Here is a 27,341-nt window from a genome sequence, read left to right on the forward strand (position 1 = left end):
ACCTTTTGAATTCGGTAAGAAAATACTACACTCAGAATTCACAGTGTTTATATTAAAAAATGTTCTAACTACAGTAACATACAAAAAAAGTAATAATTATAGTAAGTTAAAGAATGACACTTTAATTTCTTATTTAAATTCATTCAAGTTTATGAAAATAACTTCAAAGGTTTAATACTATTGTATCATTATTTCAACCCATACATTAACTTTTTCAGAACCATCTGCATTATTGTATCAGTCACCTGGTATTGAACAAACATATGTTACCAAGTTCTGTTATTTTCAAGTTTGTTGTAATTTATATACTAATTTTTAAAATATTTATAACAGTTGCAATTATATAAAAGTATATTAATTTAGCATCTGAAAAAATGTGTATCTTAGCTTCCAAAACCTTTAAGAAATTAGTCCAATGTGACATTACCTCCAAAACAAAAGCATCTTTTTTCCCATGTGAAAGGTCTAATTCTGTAACTTCATCCGAGCTTTCTGATTGAGATCTCAGAAGTCTTGAGCGTTGCCTAGGTTCTGGGATGGGTGATCCTATAATCTCTTCAGATATCTCCTAAAAGAAATATAATTGTTTCATATTAAATGAGATTGTCTTTTCCAGTTTAAATTTTATATCTTTATATTAGTAGACACCTAGCTGTGGAGAAAAAGCCTGTAAACTATACTCAGTGAAGTCTGTACTTAAGTATAACCTTTATAACTAAACTTTTATAGAGGATATGGCAGCCTTAATGATACGAGGATATGGCAGCCTTAATGATACACGAATCAGAAAAGTATATGTAACTGTCACAGACATAACAAGACAAAACTGACATCCAGTGTACACACAGGACACTACAATGTGTATGGAATTGGCAGTCCTTACAGCCCAGAAATCCAGTACTCCTGGGTGTGCATATTTTCTATTCAGCATTATGAAAGTCCTAATAGGCCATAAAAATTTAAAGACTTACGTTCCTAGAAAGATTTCTAATCTTTTATATCTTTTCTTATCCACTGGTAATTTTTCAAAGCTCCACATAGCAAAACGTGGAATATGATCAATGTATGAGTATGAATATATATATACATATACTATGCACGTATTTGTTATTTATTAAGCTAAATAAACTTTGGTAGTTACAATAATGATCCTTTTAAGGTCAATGTATGGTGCAATACTGTATGGCTTAGTGAGCTTTTTGCTGTTACATAGCCAAAGATCGCTAGAGGTTCTAAGCACCTGTTGGCCACAATGAATGCTGGAAGAATGTGAATATGTGAAAACAAAAGCAAAAGGCATAGCCTATTGCTGATGCAACAGAGTTGTCTTTTTAATAAACAAGGAAATTGTACATAAAGTTCTTCAAAAATATATAGTTTTAAATGTTCATTGCTAGTACATACCTTAGATAAAAGGCTACCACTGCACAATTTCACAATGTAATGATCTATGGAGCGCTTTCACATCCATTTATCTTATTTGTACTCCAAATTAATCTGCCCTCTATAAAGTTAACATTATAATGACTACAAAATGGAAAAGAGCTGTAATTCAGAAGTAAATTAGTAGTCTGCCTAGATCTGAAAACTAGAAAGTGTAGAGCCAGTCTAGATCAGTCTTTTGATACACAGTGCAACGTTATTCCCATTAGATACCACACAACTTTTTATAATTTTACAGTAGTTTTAAATTCTGTTATGCCTTTGTTCACAATGCCACAGACTTAATAAATATAACTGTCTGGTATTTAATACGTTCTACACTCACACTGAAATTTCATCACTAGTACTGTTATTCCAAGAGATATGCATCTTATTTTGATACCTTTGATTATCTACAGAAAGCTTAAGTGGTACTACACCTCTGTATTAGAAACATTTTTTAATGTATTGAGAAAAAATTCAAACAGCAGCATTTATTTCATTGAGGGCTATCATCCCAAGAGAAGAAACACCCTGATCCACATATTCAGGGTGGACATAACACAACACTGTAATGTATATAGTGGCCTGGTAATCAACCCTGTATACTGACTGTCAAACAAATGCTGAGAGATTATGCTAAAAGACTATAATGTAGTCAGTATCTACAATAAGGAAAGACATATTAGAAGATTCATAAACTGATGAGTACTGTTGTGAAAATACAGTCATCCTCAACACATGAAATTCATATATACTAAAATTTTTTAAATCATAATAGATTCACTCCCTCCTTCTAAATGTAAACTGTGTGACACACAGTAGCAGCTCAGTAAGTACTGAATGGATGAAGTAACTTAATTCATATTCTTATTAAAATACATCCCTGTCTCCAAAGACCTTACATTACAGTAAAGGAAGACAGATATATAAAAACTAAGTATAATAATATGTAACAGTTTCTATACAAGTACATACAGGTACAACAAGTACACAATGGAGGAAGAGTCCACTCTCCCTGTGGGAGGTCAGGATGGATTTACAGAGGTAAGAAACACTGTTAAGTAAAAGAGTTCAGCTCATATCATTAGAAATAATAAATGAAGAATATATGAAACCCTAACACAAAGTTTTACAAATCACTTTTCCCAAGTGGCAGACTATAAACAGATGTTCAAATATCAAAATATAACTATCAAATAAAAATAATGTACTATAAAAATAAGCAGTCAGTAAAGTGGTGCACAAAGAACTTTTACAGTCTATTTTTCAAATATAAATATGTTAACACATCAACATTTGTATTCATTTTAAAGAAGCCCTAAGTCAGTACTGTTCAATACAAATATAAAGCAAGCCACATACATAATAAAGTAAAAAGAAATAGATAAAATCAATTTTAATAAAACATTTTATTTCATTCAGTATATCCAAAATATTAAATTTTTGACACATAATCAATACAAAAATATTCATATTTTACACAGTTTTTTCACACTAAATCTTTAAAATCCAGTGTATATTTTATACTTACTACACATTTCAATTCAGACTAGTCACAAGTGCTCAAAAGTCACATGTGGCCAGTGGCTCCCACAGTGAATAATGAACAGTGCAGCTCTAGGTCATATCCTTAAAATTCCTCCCAAATTAACAACTATACTAGAATAATACGATGAAAGCTATACTTGTGATGCAACAATCCAGACACACTGTTCCGGAAGATCAGCCAGTTAGGTAAGACATTTAAAATAAAAACAACAATGATGTTATAATTCCCTTTTGTGAAAGTATTTTATTATCAGAGACTCATAAAAACAAAAAGTTTCATTCTAACTCCAACACATTTTTCTTTCAATTCAGACTACTGCCATTAGGCATCCACAGAGGAGGAAGCATTGTGATATTTATTGCAAAGTTGGTAAAAAGACTGATTAAAGGAAATGACTGGGAGCAAAATTGTAAAAAAAGAAACTGTAACTGAAAAACTGTATTCTTTCACATTTTTACCACCGATAAGAATCTCTTTTTACTAACAAAGAACATTTTAAACCATTTATTTCATCACTCAACAAATACTAAGAGACTAATACCAAGAGAAACTTTTCTAGGCAATAGAAATAAAGCCCTCATGGAGCTTCATTCTACTGGTACTAACAGGCAATAGACCAATAAAACACACACACACACAAACACAAACACACTCACAAAGATAAGAGCTACAGAAAACAATAAAAGAGGGAAAGGTGATAGGAAGTGCCAAAAATGAAGTCATAATTTTTAAATAGAATGGTTAGAGTAGGCTTACCCGAAAAGGAGACAGTTGAGCAAAGACATAAAGGGAGGTGAAAGAATGAGTAATAAGGAAAGCTAATCTAAACAGTGAAAAAAAAAATCTTATGTCCTCAATAAGATAACCTAAAAATATACTAATAAATAATAACTAATATATTCACAATGAAGGTTTGTTTTACTTACTGGAGGATTGATTTCATATAACTCTTTGTTTTTAGCAATTGTGTCATTTATCTTCTTCTGCATATGAGAGATGTGTTGTTCATATGAGCCATCATTAGGAGTCTTCCCGGCAATCTGAATACCACCAGGAGTTGGTAAAGCTGCTAAATATACACCTGTGGCAGACTTGTAAAAAATAATGGCGAAATAATCAGAAAAAATATCTACAGAATAACAGTCCTTACGTTTTCATATTTAAGAATGTGGTCAACAGCTGGGTGCAGTGGCTCACACCTGTAATCCCAGTACTTTGGGAGGCTGAGGCAGGCAGATTACTTGAGGTCAGGAGTTCAAGACCAGCCTGGCCAACATGGTGAAACCCCATCTCTACTGAAAATACAAAAATTAGCTGGGTGTAGTGGTGTGCACCCATAATCCCTGCTACTCAGGAGGCTGAGGCAGGAGAATCACTTGAACCCGGAAGCAGAGGTTGCAGTGAATCAAGATCATGCCTCTGCACTCCAGCCTGGGCAACAGAGCAAGACCGTCTCAAAACAAGAAAAAACAAACAAACAAAAACCAAGAATGTGGTATAAGGAAGAATATAATCAGCATCAGGGTATATATAGGACATCTCTGGAAAGGCACACAAAAACAACTGGTAACAAGGGTTGGTTTCTTTTGGGGAGGCCCCTGGGTAGGTGGGAGACAGTTATGAAATGGGGATTTACTTTTCACTACATACCCAATTATATTTTTTATGTTTCTACCTCACAATCTTTTTTTTTTTTTTTTTTTTTTTTTTTTTTTGAGACCAAGTCTCACTCTTACGCCCAGGCTGGAGTGTAGTGGCACGATCCTGGCTCACTGCTACCTCCACCTCCCGGGTTCAAGCGACTTTTCTGCCTCAGCCTCCTGAGTGGCTAGGATTACAGGCGCCCACCATCACACTCAACTAATTTTTGTATTTTTAGTAGAGATAGGTTTTCACCATGTTGGCCAGGCTGGTCTCCAACTCCTGACCTCAACTGATCCACCTGCCTCAGCCTCCTAAAGTGCTAGGATTACAGGTGTGAGCCACTGGGCCCTGACCTACCTCATCATTTTTAAAAATACAATTAGAATTAAAAATAGCAAAAAAATATTAAAGGTTGCTAAAAAACAAATTTTTCATGAATGAGCAGACGCTCTATCTTTAAAGGTGGCAAAAGTAAAGAGGAAACTTTTGCAAGGCAAGAGACTGAAATTCAGAAAGGACAGGGAACTTACTCAAGTCAAGTCAGTAAATGTGGACAAACGATTTAAATTGAGTGTTTCTCACTTCAAAACCCAAACTTATTTCACTATATTGCCCTACCTTCCTAATTAGCAGAGAAAATTTTTTACTTGATACAGATTTATTTTAAATATCATCTAATTAAATTACTATTTAATATCTGACTCTGAAACAGTACTACATATCATTACTACTGGAAAACTATTATGAGAAATACAAAACAAGGTAACATTTATATATATCCTTATGTGCACTTATGTGTAAATATGCTAATACAAGCAAAGCAAAAAAATAGAAGTATAAACATCAAATTGTTAACGTCAACAGGGTGGAATGGGAAAGAGAAAAGACAACTCTTTTAACTCAACACCAATCCTAAAAAGGGATTGATGAAGAAGTCTGCATAGTAGATGAAATTGTTCCTCAAGAGTGCTTACTCCTGGTTTGTTCATTAGTGTCCATCACTGTATACATGACCAAGTCTCTAATACTTAACCAGGGAACGCCCCTTCGCCATGCCATATGAAGCCTTAGTCCACCACTTCTAATGCGTTTTAACTCCTCATTAATGAAGCAACAGCCCTGAACGGCTGAGAACACAGACTCTGGCATCAGATAGGCCTGGATTTGAAATCCAGTTCTAACACATGTAACCACATCACTTTATAGTCTCAACCTATCACAGCACACATTTTCTCCTCCTGTAAAGTGAAGATAATATCACATTCCTTCTGGAATAGCACAGTGCCGAACATCTAGTCGGCACTCATCAGAGATCACCCCATAAAGAAGCTACTCTTGAGACTTCACGATTTAAGTGCACAAACTATAACAAAGCACAAAGATGAAATGTCAAACCGTGGTGGTGAATAGCACCAGTGATCAAGAAGGAAAAGATTAGTATGAATCAGAAAAGCAATACTGGAGGCAAGTCTTGAATTACATCAGTGTCATAAACTAGTTTCCTGGGACTCAATCATCAAAAATGTTTGCTATAGCTAGCAAAATGTTTTTTAAACCCCTCAATCTGAATCCAGCTCTTAATTGACATGCATAGGCACCCACCAATCATTACAGTCTTGCATCAAGCACAAATTATACATTTATGTAATGTCCTCACTAAGCATACAAATTTTTAGACCACTGAATTAAAATAACTACTTTTCCCCAAGTTACTCTAAGTATAAAAGAGAATTTTTTTTTTTTAGACAGGGTCTCGCTCTGTCCCCAGACTGGAGGGCAGTGGCACGATCACGGCTCACTGCAGCCTCAAGCTCCCAGGCTCAGCTGATTCTCCCACCTCAGCCTCCCAAGTCGCTGGAACTATAGGCACAAGCTGCCACGCCTGGGTAATTTTTGTATTTTTAGTAGAGATAGGGTTTTGCCATGTTACCCAGGCTGGTCTCAGACTTCTGGGCTTGAGCGACCTACTCACCTCAGCCTCTCAAAGTGCTGGGATTACAGACATGAGTCACCATGCCCAGCCTAAATATCAAATATTTTAACATGAACCAAGTTACTTATTACAAATTTCTGTTGTTAGAAAACTGTTAATACCTAATTAGTTTATCGTCATCATACAATTATCCTCTACGTACAAAAATTTACATATTTGCTCTTAGAGAAAGATGAAACAGGGAACAAATGTGCATTCGACCTGCAAATGTATAGGGACAAAAAAGCCAAATTCCATAAATTTCTTAAAATTAAATGTCTATGTGTTCTCAAAAAGATGGCAAGAGAATTTAAATTTGAAAACTGCCAGTAACACAGACAAAATGCTGGTTAGCAAAGTACCTAGAAAATGAGAGAATTTCCATAAACATAGTTCATCAGATTCCATATGATCAATACACATTTTGCAGGCACCTGGTTCTCTGAGTCCTACACTACTTATAGAAGCAGCACTGGCTTTCCTCATTATCATCTTTCCAGTCTGAATTTATTTGCTAACAAGCCAAAATGAACCTTAAGCTAAGACACAGCTGTTTATTCTTCTCTTGTATTTCATCAGCACTTAAGAAACACACCTTTTTTTGTTTGTTTGTTTTTTGTTTTTGTTTTAGACAGAGTCTCACTCTATCGCCTCGGTTGGAGTGCAGTGAAATGATCAGGGCTCACTACAGCCTCAACCTCCCAGGACTCAAGTGATCCTCCCACCTGAACTTCCTGCCAGCACACCAGGTTAATTTTTAGTATTTTTTATAGAGAAAGTAGTCTCACCCAGGCTGGTCTAACTTCTGGGCTCAAGTGATCCTCCCACCACAGCCGCCCAACGTGTTGGAATTATGGGTGTGAGCCAACACACCTGGCCAGAAACACCTGTATTTTATTACACAGTCTACCACTGGCCACAGGTGTACATTTATGATAAAGCTTAATTGTCTGTCTAATAGTGTCTCACATGTTTTGCTTTATCTTCTCCATCAAAACTAAAGATTAATCCACATCCTGGGGTAATTTTGCTCTGCCCACTAAGGGACATTTGGCAATTTCTGAAGACATTCTTGATTGTCACAACTGGGGAGATGCTACTATCTTATAGTGGGGAGTTGCCATGGATGCTGCTAAGCATCCTACAAAGCACAACTCAGTTCCCGGCAACAAAGAGGTATTCTGCCCTGGTACCAAGATGGGGGAACCCTGTTTTAGCAATATGTAAACAATAATAAAGTCCAGAAAAACTGTGGACAACTTATTAAGCAAGTGACAAATGGTAACTTTTAGAAATAGAATTATTAAAGTTATGATCACAGTCCCTTTAAAATATGTGAAAACCTATCACCAGATATTTCACTTCTTAAAATGTCCTCATCCCATAAAGGTCTTAATGTCAAAGTCTTTAGATAAGTCTTTGAAAAGACTCTTTGAATCACATAAAATAGAATCTACTATAATTAAAGAAATCATAAAACAAAACCAAAAACATCTAAACTTACCGCTAAGCCCATCAACATATTTTCACCCACTGTGATCTGAATTCTTAGTCCAAACAAAGCATTCATTCCTTTGAGTTTTAGTTTATTCATTAGCTGAGTATGCACTTCATATTCCATAAATGGCAACAGATTACTGATAGCTGTAGCATTTGCTTCTGCCTGTGCTTTCTTTTTTAAGCGACATAACCTGTAAATGAAAATAAGTCAGTGAACAGTATTCTTGGCACCATCTTTAAAAATGTCAATTTTTAAAACTTTCTAAAAGTGTGCTGAATAAAACATTTACTTGTTTTTAATGGACTTACTGAGTTATATCAATAAACTTTTCTTTTTTTTGTTATTGTATAAATTTGCACTAAAAATCCTATTTCATAATGGGTACAAAAAAAAACAGAAAGAATGAATAAGACCTAGTATTTGATAGCACAACAGGGTGTCTACAGTCAACAATAATTTAATTGTACAAGTTAAAATAACTAAGAGTATAACAGGATTATTTCTAACACAAAGGATAAATGCTTGAGGGGTTGGATACCCCATTTTACACGTTGCGATTATTATGCATTGCATGCCTGTATCAAAGTATCTCAGGTATCTCATTAAATATATAGACCTGTTTACCCACAAAAATTAAGTATTTTAAAGAACCATATTTCAGTAAACAAAAATAAAAAATCTCAAAATCTCTAAAAATGAAATAATGACCAAAATCAGTAGAGAATATCATTTAAAATCTTAGGTTTTATAACTGCATGTGTTCAATATAAATGGACAGCAGAAGAAAATGTTACTCATTAAAAAAATACAAAAGTCATTTGAGCATCTACTTTGTGCCACATAGGCTATATTCAAAGACTAATAGACTAATAGATTATTTCTCAACAGTAGCAATGAAAGCCAGAAGACAGTGGTGAAAGAGTATCTTCAATGTGTTGTAAAGAAACAGCTGCCAGCCCAAAATATTTTTTAAAGATAAAAGTAAAATAATCACATTTTTCAGACAGACCAAAAAAAAAAATAGTTCACTACCAGCAGATCCATCAGAAGAAATACTAAAGCGCACACTTAAGGCAAAAGGAAAACAATCCCAAATGGAAGGTCTAAGATGCAAGAGGGAAAAAAATAAATGGATTAGAAATACATTTTAGAAGAAAAATCAATGGGCTTTGTAATAAATTTGATGTAGGGAGGTTGAAAAAGAGGATAGTGTCAAAGAATACCAAATTTGGCATGAAGAACTGGATAAAGGTACCATTAAAACAAAAAAGGCTAATAAGAAAAGTGGAGAAAATCAGCAGTTCAACGTGGAACAAGTATGAGATGCCTATGGCTTATCAAAATGGGATAGAAGTAGACAGGTATATAAGTCTAAAGCTCAAAAGAAAGTTCTGGACTAGAGTTATAAATTTGGCAGTCACAGATACATAGATAGCATATAGATCTATATAAGTTGATGAGTTCAACTAGGGAGAGAGCTTTGAGCAAAGGGTCCAAACCCATGGCTCTCAAAGATCAAGAAATGAGAAGTCAACAAGGAGGCTGAAGATTACACATAAAGGTAGGAAAACATAGAAGGTGTGGCATCATGAAATCAAAGGAATTTCAATGTGAAAATAATGCTGTCACTATTGCTGAGATGTCAGAACTAAGATGAGGACAGAAGTACCTGATGGATTTGGTAACCTGGCAGCTGTTGTCATGAGTGTCCCAATTAGGATTTTCTACTCCAGTGCATTTTAAAAGGAACTCTTACCAGCTAATTAAAGCAGTAAAAGAAACACTTCATGGCACTATTCTTTAAAAGAAAAAAAGAGAGTCAATTTCTAAAATGTGTTACATATTGAATGTCATTGAAGCAGTCTATACTTAGTCACATCCCTAGCCTTTGGCAGGTTAATAATTCCCAGAATGATAAATATTTGTATAGAATTTAAAAGTTAAAAACTGCTTTTGTATAAAAACTTATTTGAGTTTTACACAGAGGATTTTTTTTTTTTTTTTTACATGCAATAAAATACAAAGTTCCAGCAGAATTGCCCAGTTTGTGCAGGATCAAACAGGTTGGAAACTGTAGAGCTGACACTTGAAAATAGGTTTATCGCTCCATATATCATACTTTTTCAGGGACACCAAATGCTGTTTTCACAAACATACCTTGCTTGAATAAGACAACCTTTTCCAATAACTGTTGCATCTGTTGGGAGGTCTATAGTTGTAAACAGAACATCAGGAACTTTTTGTTTCCTGCAGTTATAGCAATATGTGAGATGAGCTGGAAATGGCATATTCAGTTCATCATATGGTATATGGCAAAACCCACAACGTGTAGACAAATTTTCTTCAAGCCTATATAAATAGATTAAGAAAAAAAAGACATTCTTTAAAAACATACAAATTTTTTCAAAAATAATTATGTAAGTGATATTACATACACAGTACTTGTATACGAACTATCCAACTTCTACCACTGTAGGCTACAAGAGTACCACTATGACTGATAAGAATTAAAAACGACCATGAAATCAGAACCATGCATTTCTCCTATGAGAGAAAAGACTTACCAACTGCAAAGTTACTTTGCACCAATTTATTTGTGTGATGACTTATCACCTGACAAACACCCCTATCACCTCAAAGTTTTTTCTCTGGGATACAACATTTTAAAAAAAAAATGGTTAGATGATGATGATGACATTTTCCCACTGGTTGACAAATATAACCACAAAAAAATTCCCAAAGAAAAAAAATATTTTGGTTACCAGAGGCTGGGAAGGGTAGTGGCAGGCTGGAGGGAAGGTGGGGATGGCTAATGGGTACAAAAAAAATAGAAAGAATGAATAAGACCTAGCATTTGATAGCACAACAGGGTGACTATAATCAATAATTTAATTGTATATTTTCATGTACCCTATAAATATATACCAGCTACTAGGTACCCCCAAAAATTGAAAAATAAAATCCAAGCATAATAGTTTTTAATTTAATGTAAAAAGTATTAAAAAAGAAAAATAGTAAGTCAAAAATAGGCATACTCTAAGATTTCTAATTTCCTGTGATAGTTTTAACTTTTTTGAAAAACCAAAACATCTATTTCATAAATGATATATCATACATAAACCACAAATGAACCATCCACAACCTCCCTACTCATTATAAAATGCTTGTCGTATTATGCTGTTTGTGAATTCATTCTAAAATGATTAAGCATTTTTTTCATTCATTAAATTTGAGCGTGTCGGCACAATAAGGATGGAAACAGAGAGAAGCTCCACAAAAAGACTCCACACTTTCACACAACCAGATCCTCCAGAGCTCTGGAAAGATGTGGGTCTCAATGCTCCCTAACTTAAAGGAACCCATTAGAAGCTGAAACTTGGCAACCAGACAGATTTAAAAAGTAAAGGAAAATTCATATTATATATACCAGGAAACAAGACTTTTGCAGATTTTTTACATACTTTTTTTTTTGGATACAGGGTGTTGCTGTCACCCAGGCTGGAGTGTGGTGGTGGTACAATCATAGTTCACTGTAGCCTTCACCTCCTGGGCTCAAGTGATCCTCCTACTTCGGCCTCCCAAGTAACTAGGACTACAGAATTTTTAACTGAATCTTCATAACTCTGTAACTCACATTAAATTACTCCCAGATATTATTCTTTTACTGTGAAGATGCCATTCTGGTATATTACAACTAACAGAGAAGTCAGACATCTGAACCGAACTGTGTGATCCTGAACAAGAAAATTACTTAACCTCTCAGAAACTCCTTTATAAAACTAGAATATGTACCTAGAGAAGTTTGTGGGTTTCTTTAGAGATTAAATAAGAAAACTATAGCTAAACACAGTATAATGTTCACCATATAGCAGCAAATAGTAGTTCCACTTAGCCTGAAACCAACCTGAGATAACTTGCTAAGTCACACTAAGCACTAAGTAGCAGGCCTCATGTTTGAATTTCAGTTTGTTTGAATCCAAAGCCGTGTTATAAGGGGGTATAAAAGGATGAAAACTGAAGCAATTTTTAACTAAACGGCTCACACAAATGTCAACATTAGTGGTATATATAAGGCATAAAAATAAAAGTATTAAAATTTATGAAAGCATTCAAAATATGAAATGTACACAGGGACTGTCCCTGAATAGTGAGATCATAAGGAATCTTTTTTTCCTTCTACTCTCCTACATTCTCTAAATTTTTTCTAATAAGCAACAATAATTTCATAGCAGAAAGAAAAGACATTTTCCTTCTTTTTTTTTTTTTTTTTTTTTACAACTAGGGGTGGCACCTATTGTACTGAACTACCATATAAGAGAATGTACTGTATCCATCCAAGCCACAATACAGAAAAAAAACAAGCTACATGAAAAAGGTTATTTGTTAAATTAGGCTTCCTATCAACTTAAGAATGAAATCTACAGACGTGTAAGAACTATATCGTACCACTGGTACAACTCACTGACAAAGAGAGTTTCTCAACACAACATTCTAATTAGTTAGTGTGCTTCAAAATGCCCCACCTTCACTTTCCTATTTACAATGACCTTTAAGGCTCTGGAATTTATAATAGTCAATATCCATTTTAATATGGACCAAAGAAACTGACCAAGTTCCTCTAGTGAATACCAGAACTAGAATATCTTAAATGCTTGCAAGTTTATACTAAATTTGACAAGGTACAGAACTTTTTTGCCTTTTTTTTTTTTTTCTTTTTAAGATGGGGTCTCGCTCTGTTGCCCAGGTTAGAGAACAGGGGTGCCATCTTGGCTCACTGCAACCTCCGCCTCCCAGGCTCAAGTAATCAATTCTCCTGCCTCAGCCTCCGGAGTATCTGGGATTACAGGCGCCCGCCATCATGCCAGGCTAATTTTTGTATTTTTAGTGAAGATGAGGTTTCACCATGTTGGCCAGGCTGGTCTCAAACTCCTGACCTCAAGTGATCCAACCACCTCAGCCTCCCAAAGTGCTGGGAATACAAGCGTCAGCCACCACACACTTGACCTTTGCTTCCTTTCTTAATATATGCTTAATATATTAATACTGGGCGGGGGGGGGGAAGTAAATAGGCACACTGTGGCATAAGGAGTAATTAAAATCTGTATTATCCAGGTAGACTCTGGTAACAAACTAATAGTTTATATGTGTGTGTGTGTCTATATATATATATGTATATATATTTAAATATACAGTCACCCTTCCGTATCCATGGGTTTGGCATGTATGGATTCAACCAACCACAGGTTGAAATATTCAGGAAAAAAATTTAAAATCCCACAAAATTCCAAAAAGCAAAAAATGAATTTGCCACGTGCTGAGCATTACACTGAATCCATGAAAATGAAATGATGAACAGGTATTGTATCAGGTATTACAAATAATCTAGAGATTATTTAAAGTATAGGGGAGAATGTGCATAGGTTACATGCAAATACTATACCATTTTATATAAGGGATTTGAGCATCTGCAGGTTTTGATATCTGCAAGGGGTCCTGTAACCAATTCCCTATGGACAGGGAAGGACCATATATATTATATCTATAGATAATCTTGATAAAATACAGTACTTTTATTATTTTGTAAATTAAGAACTGTTTTTATAAAAATTGTTTCATAACCTCTATTTTTGGAGGTGAGACACAGGGAAATGAAAGGAAGACAAAAATCAAAAGATTAGTTCTATATCATGACAAAGCAAAAAAAAATGTACACTTGAAATTCTTCAACTGGCAATCATACATGTCACTTATCAAGATACTAGAAACAATAATGTTTGCCATATAGTACAGAATCCAATACTCCTCTGTTACTACGGGTTAGTTAAAAATTAGTGAAGTGCTTGGTCCTGATTTCTACACTGTACCACTGTAAGCCACCCTACAGAGAAGAATTATACCAACTCTGAGAAAAAAAGTCAACCTCTCCCTTCTCTGCCCTTATGGAAAATAAGCCAGGCTGCCATGACAACCTCTGTTCCAAACAGCCTTCCACGGTGCCATCCTGCAGAAATCTAGGATTCAGTACAGCCGCTGTACCAGATGCAGATAAAATGCAGACCTCTTCACTATAAAGGAAAAAACACAAATAAGTCAACATTTTTCAGACAGTGTAACTTTGGAAAATGCTAACTATCAAAATAATTATAACAGTGACAATTTAAGTTCAAGTTAGACTCTACTAAATATTAATTAATATTTATGAGGTTTAACTCCTAAACCTAGCCTAGAAAACAGAGGTAACTTTATTTGAATGGAGGACAAGAATTCTTCATAAATTAAAAATTGAAATAAAGTATTAATATTAAAGACAGTAACTTCATTTAAAATATGGCAAGGCTGAAAGAATGAAATGTTTCAAAATATATAAGCAGTAATAAATTATATTGCTGAATCTAGAATGAATCAAATTATATTAAAATATTCTTTAAATGTATATGAAGTTTTATTAAAATTATTCTAAAAGCACAACTATTTAAATATCTCTATATAGGTGATTTATATAGCTTAATCTAAATTTAAATCATTATAAAGGTTTCTGAAACAATACATAAAATATACTAAATGAAGCTTAAACTATATCACCATATAACAGAAAACTGATATTCAAAATAATTTTTAAATTCTTTATATGTCACCCAATTTGAAAGCTAAAAAATTAAACAATCAACATAATTATTGAATGAGATAACCTAAACAAATGAGAAAAGTAGCAACCTTGGGATGAACTGCTGAAAACCAGGTATAAATAAAACAGAAGCCTAAGAGAACAGGGAAGGAACAGTCACTTGAACTGTAAATAAACAAAGGGAGACCAGGCTTAAAGCGTAGGTAGGAATTAAGGATGTCAGAAGGAATAACATGAAACCACTGATGCCTTCAAATCAAGAAGTTGTAAGAGCAGAAGTGCATTTCAGAGAGTTTAATCCAGTAATAGAAAGTAGCATGGGCTGGAACAGAAAAGATTAGTAAAAATTTAAATACATAGATGTTTTTGAGGTCTAGAAAGGAAAAAAAGCTTCTGTCAGATGTACTCAAACTTCTAAGTAAATTAACTGAACTCATTTGCAGACTCCTCCAACTGTGACCTATCTTCAGCCATCCTGAGTCTACATTCTGTGGCCTTCTTTTTTTGCTACTCTTTTAAGCGTCGAATGCATCTTGTAAGCTTTGAAACCTCTCCCTATGCCTTTTCTTTTTATTTATATAATTCAATTCATATTCATCCCCCAAAATCCAACTCAAGCATCAGTTACTTCATTGACACTTTCTTCCAATTCTACTTCAAGCTTTCAGCCCTCTAGGATCCCAAAGCATCTATATCTCAATTTTAAAATTTATTTTACATCATAATTATCCAGTAGAATGTAAATCTGATACCAAGAACTATGTCTTCTTTATAAAACCATATTTCTGGTTGGGTACGGTGGCTTACGCCTGTAATCTCAGCACTGTGGGAGGCCGCAGCGGGCAGATCATGAGGTCAGGAGTTTGAGACCAGCCTGGCCAACATGGTGAAACCCCATCTGTACTAAAAATACAAAAATTAGCCAGACATGGTGGCAGGCAGCTGTAATCCCAGCTACTAAGGAAGCTGAGGTGGGAGAATCACTTGAACCGGGGAGGCGGAGGTTGCAGTGAGCCGAAATCACACCATTGCACTCCAGCCTGAGTGAAAGAGTGAAACTCTGTCTCAAAAACAAACAAACAAAAAAATCATTTATCTGAGGCTTGAAAGTTTATGACATTAAATCCATCAATGCGGCAAGACAACCAGGGAGTAAGGCAAGATGAGCATGACAAAGTTAGTAGTTAACAAGAGTAGAACAGCTACTATGGGAATAAACAGTCCAGGAGTATAACACACGATCTGCAAAGGAAAAGAAAAGGCCACAGAAGATTAAATAATATGGCTCTGTAATGCCCACATTTACTACAGTTTAATCATTTTTCCCTAACAATAAGGATCACCACAAGAGCAGAGGATCTGACAGTAAGAATTATCTAAGAATAGATGGTAGAAAAATAAGATAGCAGAAGGTTAAACAATTTCTAGATGATATCAATTGTAAACTTTTGAGGGGGCTGAAAGTAGGGTTCAAGGATGGCAAAAGAACAAGAAAAGCCAGAACCTAAGTAAGGGGCTGAGAAAACAATTGGTTAAGGTACGGTTCAAAACAAACTAGATATAAAAGAGCAAATGATACTGGTAGAAAAACGTTAAGTTGTGATCTGAGAGTAAAATTTTATAGTTTCAAAATTTTAAGGAGGAACAGTATCAAGTGATACTGAGGTCCAAAATATGGTTGAAAGTTAAGTGGGGTCAGAGGACTTGAGAATAAGAAACTATAATGCCAGCTGCTAGAATGAACATAATCATGTGTAACTGGAAGAGAGAACAGAGAAGTAACTAAGATAGGCAAAAGAATGCTTTGGAAGTAGATAATGGAACAGTAGAGTGGCATGTACTTTAAAGAAGGAGATTGTCCAAATGAAGGGAAGGAGAAAAAGGAATTGAGAACCAAGAGTATGAAAGCCCCTCCCTAATTTGTCAGTATTAGGAAGAATGATTTGTTAGCAGGAGAAAGTTACATTACAGTAGGTAAAAGAAGGCAGAATGAGTTTGTGGACAAACTTTAAAGGCACATGGCAATTCATTTACAGTAGATTAAGGGTTCCAAAGGTTCCAGTGAAAGAAGTTAATACAGTTACACAGTAGAATAAAGGAAGCCTAGAGTTAATATTTGCTATGTGCCAGTATTATATTCTCATTTAATATTGATTTAAACAATTAATTGATGCGTGGTATTATCTCCATTTTAATGTACAAACTGAGGCTCAGAAGAGTTAAATAACTTTCTCATAATTACACAGTCATTAACTGGCAAAGACGGCACACGAACCTTAATCTAATGTACTCCAAGGCCCATGCTCCTGACCACTTCGCTATTCTCTTTTCTTTTATTTGCATAAAGCTTTTCCCCTTTCAGACGGCAGTCTAAATTAGTGTCTAGAAAATCAAGTTGTTATTATCATTTACCAGATGCTAGTTGATTCACTGTAGCCCACTACAGCATGACAGCCTAATGCTTTAGCATGTGATTTTATTTCTTGTCTGATTTCTGCCCACCATGCATCTCGAGTTTCTGGTTCATCTGAAAAATAAATTTTAAATCAGTTTATTACTCAACAGCACATTATCTATATGAACATGAAATGTTTAAAATAAACATACTATGGGAAGTAAAGAAGTATTATTCTATAATGGATTTTTAAACTTCCCATCTTTAAAATGTTACTTCTCAAAAGGCATAAAATTTAACATTTTAAACTTGATTGCTGGAAAACAAACCACCTATCTGCATTTGCTTTATTACTTTAAGAGATAACTAAAGGAATATATGATTAGATATAATTTTAAATGTAGACCCAGAGTTTCCAAATTCTTATCTTAGCTATGGTTAGAATTTTAGAATTAGACTAAGAGGATATCCTACATCTCACCTCACTGAGTGAACACCTTATGTGTTATATCCATAAATTTAACTTAAATTCTGATTTCATTTCTTGGTACCTATTTTTTATAACTCACTATATTGTGGATTCTTTCCAAGGCAAAGATTTGTCAATGTTAAAAGAGAGAAAGCCATCTGTAAGCCATCCTTCTATAGAGATGTGGGTCTTCAGGCAAAATACAAGAAATTAGAGACTAATTAAAAAAAAAAAAAAAAAAAGAAAGCAAACACACTTAAAAAATTAATTCAAATACTTTGGTAATGTATATAAGGAAAAATTTCAGATATAACACTCCATGTATTGGTCTGTAATTTTTTAAAATGATTTAGAATCACAGAATTGTATTTTATTACCAAAGAGAAGTCCAATATTGCTTGTAATGGAGCACTGTAAGTGGAGCATCTGTCATACATATTTCCTAATCACTTGCATTTAGCTGCGAACTACTGGTGACAGCAGCTGCAAATTATAGTAGCTTTTCATGTACAACGTGTTAAAAACAGAAAGTCTATAATTAGTATATCATAATTTACTTCTTTTTGTGGCCAATTCTCATTTGGGAACAACTTGAGATAGAAAAAAAAAATCAACTCTAAATAGAATGCTAAGCTCTCATCGTAAATTTTCCATTTGAAGACACTAATAAATCTAAAAACCAAAAAATCCAAAGTTTCTATTTTTGAATTGCAGTATATATCTGATTTTCAAAATATGTTTTTCAAAATTAGTAGAATAAGTAGAATTATACTCACTAGTAAAATAGTGAAGACAGCAAAGTAAAGAAAGGTTAAGAGGCGTGTTATAGCTCACATTCCTATGATGAAATTTTTGTTTCCTCCACAGGGAGGAGGATCAGCAAAAGGGAGAATTAAGGAGATAAAAGCCAGAACTACAAATGATGCCAGCCAGTTCTTGAATTAAAGTTTTGGTTCCAAGACAAAGCTACCTTAAAACTTTCTTTCAGAAGAAAGAAATGCAGAATTCAGGAAACTGAGAAAAACATCAAAGTACAAGATAAAATAAGGACGAGAAATAGAAAAGACTACAATATGGTATTAGCAATCAATGTTATAAATTAAGAAATGTGTGAACAATTAAGTGAACCTATTTTACACAAATACTACTTGTGTTAAAGAATTTCTTCATATTCCCAAATGAAGTATATATATTAACAGCAAAAATACACTTTCAAATCCATACTCTCTTTTTCTTCTAAGACATACACACTTACGGACCAATCTGAACATCCATTTAATATCATCCTTTCCTAAAAGAGAATTTTTGTATCATAAGATGAACTATTATTCAAGTGGTTGCTCTAATCTATTAAATTACCTATGATTCTGAGAAAATACTTATCACAAATAACTACAGAAATGTATCTCAATTTAGAAAATACCTATTTCCCCAAAAAATTGCATGAAATAAAAAGTCTAACTTTTCATAAGCTCACTAATAAAACCTACTTACTTTTTAAACCATTCTAGAAGTTTACAACATTATTTTCTAAAGCAAATAATTATGTACTATGTTTTTATAAGAATAGATTTTTCTCACATTAGGTTTGCCTACATCTGTACCACAAGTAATACATGGTAGCTTTACTGTTTTAAAAATGAACTTTACAGAAAGTAATCCATAAACAGTGTTTTAAAAATTAATAAAAAATGGAGAAAGCTACTTAAGTTCTACATATATTTATTTTTAAAAGGCCAGCATGTCTAAGTGGGAAAGTATATTATAACAATTCCTACGAGATATCACATAGAATACAAAGTTCATTTACATTAAACTTACCTTAGTATAACACATAAAATAATCAAATAATTAAACCAAACACTATGAAAGAATAAATGGCTGATTCAAAAAACAAACAAACAAACAAAAAGCTGAATGCAGCACAAGTGGAGCATTCATATTCTTCTGACAAATTCACAAGCAGCCTTTATTTTAACACATGAGCCACACAATTGCACATGGGGATGCCATTATTGTATTTAATAAAGTATTTACAAGTTTAATACAAAGCTAAAAAGTTACATAACATGGGAGCTAAGGAAGCAAATGGCATATGTCCACACTCCAGAAAACTTGTTAAATTTGGTTTTTGGCTAAAGCAAAAGCTCAAAGAACGAAGGGTTTGCAAAGCAGATTCAGCATACAGGAGCCAGAAACAGTGGATATTTTGGCGCATGCTTGGATCAGGTGACAGTACAGACTGAAAACTATGGCAGCTCACTGAAATGGTTACAGAAAGTAATGGCCCTAAATTCTAGGTGAAAGCAAGGCAAGCATACAGTAGGGAGCACTTAATCACAAACTGGTAATTATACTAACAATTATCTACAACTGTAAGCAAGAGACTAAAGGAAAAATTTTTGGCTACTAAATTTAGGGGGTGTTTAATTAAAACAAAATTAAGATTAATTTGTTTAACAGTAAAGTTAAATTTATCATCAAAGCTTATTTTATACTCATGCCACATGAGCTAAAGAATCTTCAAGTAGTAATTATGATTCCGCCTATTCTATTACCAATAAGAATTCAGAGATATCACAGCATTTAATCCCTACAATAGAATGTTTAAGGTTTAAAAACTGGTAGCTACAGTCTTACAGGAATGTATTGTGTTTTCCTATAAGAAATACACTAATGAATTTGAATTATCTTATTCACCCTACAAAAGAACAAAATTGAGGATACTATACTAACATAAAAGCAAACATGTTTGAATCTGGCTTAAAATTTTGTGGCAACTATATATGCCACACATGAAATGATACTATTTAGTTATTTGAAGGATATACAGCTGAGATGTGAGGTCACATTTAATAAACATTTCAAAGAAGTTAAGAAACAAACCTCTTCACCTTAAACACCATGTTTCTTCTGCTAATCTACAGAATTATTTATAATTATAAAAGTTATTTTAGGAGAATTTAAAATTTAATTATATACAAATTAATATTTTTTAACATATTTTTATACTCAAATTATATATTTTATACATATAAGTTTAATATACAAATTATATTTTATACTATTTTATGTTTTTCTTCTATGGGTCAAAACTCTTTGTAGATAATATCACAAATCTTTTAATATATCCTTTTAATTGCAGGCATGAACTGAGCCCTAAATCAATCCTCACTGATGTCTCTTTTAGGGGTAATGTCAGCACACTTAGGTTGATATCAGAATTCATTCATTTTTACTATGTTACATTCCTAGAGCATGGCCACAGCTCGATATCTTGCCATCTTTTTAACACTTTGTTTCTGAAGTACAGGTGAAACTGGTAAAATTCTAAAATGGCAGTTTATATCTCAGAAAATAACAATGTGAACAACTCAACATGATATGCCCTTATTAAACTCAACCTCTTTGAGATTTTAGGCAATCACACAATTGGCAACTAAGAAACACCAACTACCTGAAATGTTAAGTTCAGTCCATTTTTATATAGCTCTGGAAGAGAATAACTCTGCCTTGCAGATTCTTTTAATATGGTTAAAAGAAAAAAGAAATTATTCTAATGTTTTAAAGCAGATTCACTACAGTTAACAACACTGTACTGTACATTTCAAAACAGCTATAAGAGAGAACTTGAAATGTTCCCAACACTTAGAAATGATAAATACTCAAGGTGATGGATACTCCACATATCCTGATTTGATCATTACTTATTCTATGCATGTAACAAAATAAAACATGTACCCCATAAATAAAACAAATATTATGTATCAATAAAAAATTATTTTAAAAATGGACAGTTATTCAATCTAATTTATAAATCAACAAAAGGAGATAAAATGTTAGGTTGGATCAAATAAAAGTTAACACAATGATAATCTATCATGTTAACGGACAGTATAAAAAGCTGTATTCCCAAATACCTGAAAGTAACATTCCAACTGCTAACCTCTTGAAGAAGATAAATTTCCCCTAATGAAAAAGAAATTAGAGAGTTCAGGTTCAAAGGAGTATATAACCTCAAACTGGGTGGGGATCAGTAGACTAGGAAGAAGATTCTCATTATAGAGGAAGTCATGTGCAAATACAGAGCAAACATCAAGATGTAGTCACTTGGGATGTTAGGAGGAAACTAAGATATAATCCATGTTGGACCAAACTGGAGTCTTTACTATCTGTAAATTTAGAAAGTCAAATGTGTAGTCTACTCCATAATTGTGAAATTTCACTACACACACGCATGCACACACACACACACACAATGTAACTGGATTTTCATTATTCTAAAGTTACTGGTAATATAGAAAAGCTCACATGTCACACATACTGTATTTATGCCATCTTGCATCTTGAACTTATTTATCTACTTCCTGAAAACCTTATTAAAATACTGAAAACCAAAAGCTGTATAACTACTTTAGGTATACTTTGTACATCTGCTTATAAGTATCTCTCAGAGAAAATGATAATTGCTGAGATTATCAGTAGAATTAAAGTTCCAAGACAGCCTACCACCTATCTCCTTTAACCAATACACACATATGCACACACCAAATAGTGTAAGAATTACCCTAGACTGGGTGTGGACAGGATGCCTGCCTGGCTTAACAATTTTGTTCCCAGTACCCAACACAGTGTTCAACACATGGTAGGCACTCCACAAACATCCACCGAAGAAAAACTTAACTGAATTGAAACAAAAAAAAAAAATTTCATTCAGATGAGCAGATTGATATCTACATTCTGTAAATATATCCTTATATAATCAGCTGACTCACACTTTGTTACCATTAAATATTTTGTAAAGTAATTATCATACTTATTTTTATAGGACATAACTACTCACTTTTGCTCCTAAAATAAATTTTCTAAACAACTATAATTCTGATGGCTAACAAAAAAGACTAATATGTTCTAATTTTGAACCATTAATCCAAAGCTTGCCTTATCACTAGTAGAAGTTTATGAATGAGAAAAACTTAAGTATAATATGTCCTAAGATCTATAATCTGTCTAAAATAAAATCTGTTTAAAACCCTTTTAAAAATATTCTCAAAAACAAACAAAAGGCTATCTAGTGTTAAACAACTTGTTTTACTAACTCAGGACTTAAAATATCAACTCACAAATTTTGTCTACATCTGGAAACTATCTCCAACTAATATATAATTACATTTTGATACCACACTATATAATTACTTTACTTCTTCTTGACACTTCTTGAAAAAAAAAATCTAAGCTGACATGCAATCTCCACAGAGGAAAAAATAGCAAATTATCCACAACTATCAAGATTATCACTGATTTAAAAATTATGTATGTTAGCTACTCAAAAATACTTCTAGTGGTAACTCAAGGGAAAAAAATAAAAGATCATACTCATTTGAAAACTGAGTTAGGACTATTAAAACTTGCTCTGTAAACATTTTCCCATCTCAACGCTCAAATAAACTTGAGTTTCCAAAGGGTAGCACCCAATTGCTATGTATAATTTTAGAGCTGTAGTTATGTGGGATAATTCCCCTTTCTTTCTCTTGTATTGAAAGCAGACAAGAGCCTGCTTCATTTGCCACATTTCACTAGTTACTAGGTCCTGCTATTATTATACTCAAAATATCTCATTAATCTATAGTTAAGAGTATAGGTTCTGAAGCCAGAGTACGCAAGTACAAACTGTGACTCAACCACTTTCTAACTATTCACCTTTGGAAAACTACTATTTCACTTTGCTCACCTACAAAACAGGATTAGTGCCGACCTCAGAGATCTGTTTTGAGGATTAAATGGCCTACTATTACAAAACACTTAAAAGACTACGTGGCACATAATAAGTTATCGATCAATGTAGCTCTCCTATCACCACCAAAACCTAGGTTACCTATTTAGCCAAGGTTACCACACAGTCTACTAATTGGTCTCCCTGTCTATAGTCTTATTGCCTTTAAGCCCATTCTCCACCCTATAGTCAATGATCGAATGCAAATGTGAGCATAGGCTACCCTTATTCTTACACACTTCCAATCCTAGAATGTCACACATAAGATCTGTAATGTAAATGCTGCATTCTGCTTCCTAGCAGCAACACTCACCTGCCTGGCCTTTCTCAAAGTCTGTTACCAAGCCAGAAACATAAGCAGCATGATAAGTAAAGGTAACATATTTTTAAAATAAATTCTAATATTGAGTTCCCTTCTTCCTGCTCTATAAAAACATTTCTAGGGCTGGGTGTGGTGGCTCATGCCTGTAATCCCCACACTGGGAGGCTGAGGCAGACGGATCACTTGAGGTCAGAAGTTCGAGATCAGCCTGGCCAACACGGTGAAACCCCGTGTCTACCAAAAAATAATTAGCTGGGCATGGTGGCACACACCTGTAATTCCAGCTACTTGGGAGGCTGAGGCACGAAAATCACTTGAACTTGGGAGGCGGAGGTTGCAGTGAGCTGAGATCACGCCACTGAACTCCAGGCGATAGAGCAAGACTTCATCTCCAAAAAAAAAAAAAAATTCTAACACTGTAGTTAACACAAACTATGGTAGCAAAGCAGGAGAAAAGGAGACAGAAAAAAAAAGCTAAACTAACCAAGATATTTTGTACTCTGTGGTAAGCAACCTAGTAAGCATGAACTAACTATGTAAACATCATCAAATGAGTACTGGCTAGGACATTGTTTTGCAAATGCTAGAAGTTTCAGAACCACACTCAAAGTATATATAAACATGGGTACCGAAATATAAATCTATGTGATTCTTCCATCTATCCTTCAAATCTGAGCTCAAGAATTACAACTTCTGTAAGTTTCCCTCATACAGAGTTAATCAAGCCTTCTTCTTTAACCTTTATATTGTATCACACCATACTACACAGTAAATTATTTAATGTTTTTCTATCCTCCAAGAATATGAGCTTCATGAAGGCAGAGGGACTGGCAATCTTTCCACCCTAACACCTAGCAAATTGCATGGCACAAAATAAATTCTGATATAAGCTTGCATGACCTGTCATATTTTATACAACATTACTGTATAATAATCTTCCCGTATCTTTCCATATTTTAATGTTTCTGAAATAAGAATGTCTAATAATTAATTATATTTAATATGGTGGTGTATATTTTCTCTTGGAAGGCTGTTATTAAAATGATGATGCTTCATGTAATACATGGTACAAAGAAGCCAGGAAATACAGTGTGAATGAGCAATTCTAGCCCTAATAAAAATGGTATCAACAATTATTTTCCTACCACGGTTAGTTCTTGATTTTCTACATAGGAGAGCAATGGCTAAATATTCTCAAATTACAGAGAAGAATACATAAATGATTTGCATATATTTACCTATATCAAATTTTTCTTCAGAATTATCAAGTTATTTTTCCTAAACGAGTATGAAAATCAGTTGTTTCTGAATATATACTAGGTCTTACCTGAAAGATTCTAATTAATCAGAAGCATACTACGAGGTGTCATCATTTATGTTAACATTCTATAACTTATATCCACCTTTTTTCTTCATACACTTTCTACCTGACATTATTTTGAAGTGATGGCAAGATATACTGCTTCCTCAACCATGTTTCTCTTTGCCAAACCAAAATTCTGCTTTTGTGGGACAATATCCTTACTATGTCTATAAGATTTAATTATTGCCATTTCCATTTCCAAGATTGTTCTATGATTTGACCAACACACATCTCATCCTAAACATCTTTGCCCTGACAAGATTTCAGTTCCCTACATTATTAATGATGAATATGCTCTCAATGTCCTTTTTCTAGATATCTTTCCACTATACTAATCTGCCTATGTTTTAAAAGTTCTTATTTTTAAGAAATTAACCTAGCAAGGTATTTTTCAATTTCTCACTAAAAACCAATTATAAAATATTACACTAACAAATGATCATTTTAATTCTAATCAGTGACAGCATGCTGGTAAAAACTTGGATAGGAAATTTCCCTACGGATTATCGATTGATATCAATCTGCATCTGTAAATGTTGGACTTATCATATGGTTTACCAGACTGAATTTAGGTAAATCTACATGATGAATATGATTTACTTTATAGTCAAACGTGCATTACTTACATCAAAACTTATATCTTGAACTCCTAAGAACAAAAAAAGTTTACAATATTGAAAAGATTCTGAGATATTATCTAAAATTCTGAACCCCTTGGTGCTTTGCTTTTCTGTAAGATATACTTTCTGAGACAAATAACTGAAAAGTTTCTTTAGGCAACATACCAGCTTCTGACTGAATCAAAATGGTTGTATTATTTCATTCTAAAAAATATAAACAATTAGAAATGTACATTATTATGTTTTTATCAAAAAGAAAAATTGCTTTTAACTCTAAAACACATGATCAGCTGTAAAACTTGCTATCTTAGTCTGGTTTATTTAAAAGCTACAAACTACATTCATATGTAAAATTACTTTTTAAAAATTATATTCACATGTGGAAAGGGAAGGAGGAAAGTTTAAGAAAGCTGTTAATCCCCCAAGTCTGTTCTTAGTTATCTATTTTGGAACACTTCTAGAATTATAAATAAAAATGCTAACAGTTACACTTTTACAGTATCCTACAGAACACTAAATATATTCTATTCAAATCTAAATGTGCATTTAAATATACTTTATTTTTAATTTATGAAACATTAAATACTTATATTTAACAAACACTTGCTTAATCTTAAAGCTAAAGCCTACATCATTTACCTGATATAGAAAACCATCCAAAACGTAATAAATATAATTTTAAATGATCATTCTGAAGTTAATTACCTAAGAAAAGTCATTGATAATTTATAGTATTTCTATGGCTTTCATTAATTCATTTTAGTTAACACATTTTTATATTTGCATTTCCACTGAAATTACAAGAGTTATTACATACGTAGCACAGAATATATCTGTATAACTGAATTGACCTTAAACTTACTTCATCTAGAACATTTCTAAAAACTTCACTGAGCTGCCATAATTTTTGTCAGCATATGTAGTACTGAATGACCATTAAAATACCTGAATTGAAACTATTCCAGTCTAGCAGTTTGTAAGATCTTGTGTTACCCATAATTCCGACAAAGGCTGAGTTCAAAACAGCAAATTAGTAGATCAGTTTTAGGTGCAGAATAGTAGGAATAAAACAAAAAACACTACAAACAAGAACGCAATTGACAACACCACTCGACAGGAACTGGAAAGACACAGACAGCAGAGTTAATAAGAACTAGAAATAGAAAAGGGGAAAGGAGCATGCTATAGTAATCTAACATTAACTAATCTAATTATTGAATTACCTTGATTTTTAAAACCACCCCATTCTTTCCCTTGTTGCAGTCACCTGTTTGCTCAAATTTTACCAAAGGAGGATGTTCTTTAAAAAAGCCTCCAAAATAAAAATCCATAGTTAGCAGGTGGTAGTGGTTTTAAAATAAGATTTTTTCCCTTCTATAGTGAGAATGAAACAAAAATTTCCCATATTCACTAGTCAAAAAATAGCTGCAAAATTCATTTGAGAATGCAAACACAGCATTTTTAACATTAGCACATGCATCTCAATCCATCGTAAGTTTCTCTCAGCAGAGTAACTGTCACAAAATTAAAACATCATCATTATGGTAGATGTTAATCTAGAGTTTTGTTTTGTTTCAACATTCAGCTTTTCTTCAATATATTAAAATTTCTTCATAAATAATTACTTAAAAGGTCTGGAGATTAGTAAATGTTCTTAAGAAAATGTTCCTTTTTAGTGTATAA

General features: G+C 33.4%; 1 protein-coding gene across 16 annotated transcripts in view; it reads right to left on the bottom strand.

Annotated features, from left to right (window-relative positions):
• Positions 1-27,341, bottom strand: part of C2CD5 (C2 calcium dependent domain containing 5) — a 94,969-nt gene that overhangs the window by 25,872 nt on the left and 41,756 nt on the right. For 9 of the 16 annotated variants that reach the window (XM_050750104.1, XM_050750101.1, XM_050750098.1 and 6 more), the window contains 6 exons: positions 17,129-17,243; positions 14,061-14,156; positions 10,249-10,440; positions 8,095-8,281; positions 3,901-4,065; positions 428-568 (listed from right to left, as the gene is read on the bottom strand). In XM_050750104.1, coding sequence (XP_050606061.1) covers positions 428-568; positions 3,901-4,065; positions 8,095-8,281; positions 10,249-10,440; positions 14,061-14,156; positions 17,129-17,243 — 896 coding nt within the window. Of the gene's footprint in view, positions 1-427; positions 569-3,900; positions 4,066-8,094; positions 8,282-10,248; positions 10,441-14,060; positions 14,157-17,128; positions 17,244-26,603; positions 26,670-27,341 lie in introns of all 16 variants that reach the window. The other 7 variants (XM_050750095.1, XM_050750093.1, XM_050750089.1 and 4 more) reach the window with 1 other exon arrangement.

Source organism: Macaca thibetana, chromosome 11, assembly GCF_024542745.1.
Source record: "Macaca thibetana thibetana isolate TM-01 chromosome 11, ASM2454274v1, whole genome shotgun sequence".
Lineage (NCBI taxonomy): Eukaryota > Metazoa > Chordata > Mammalia > Primates > Cercopithecidae > Macaca > Macaca thibetana.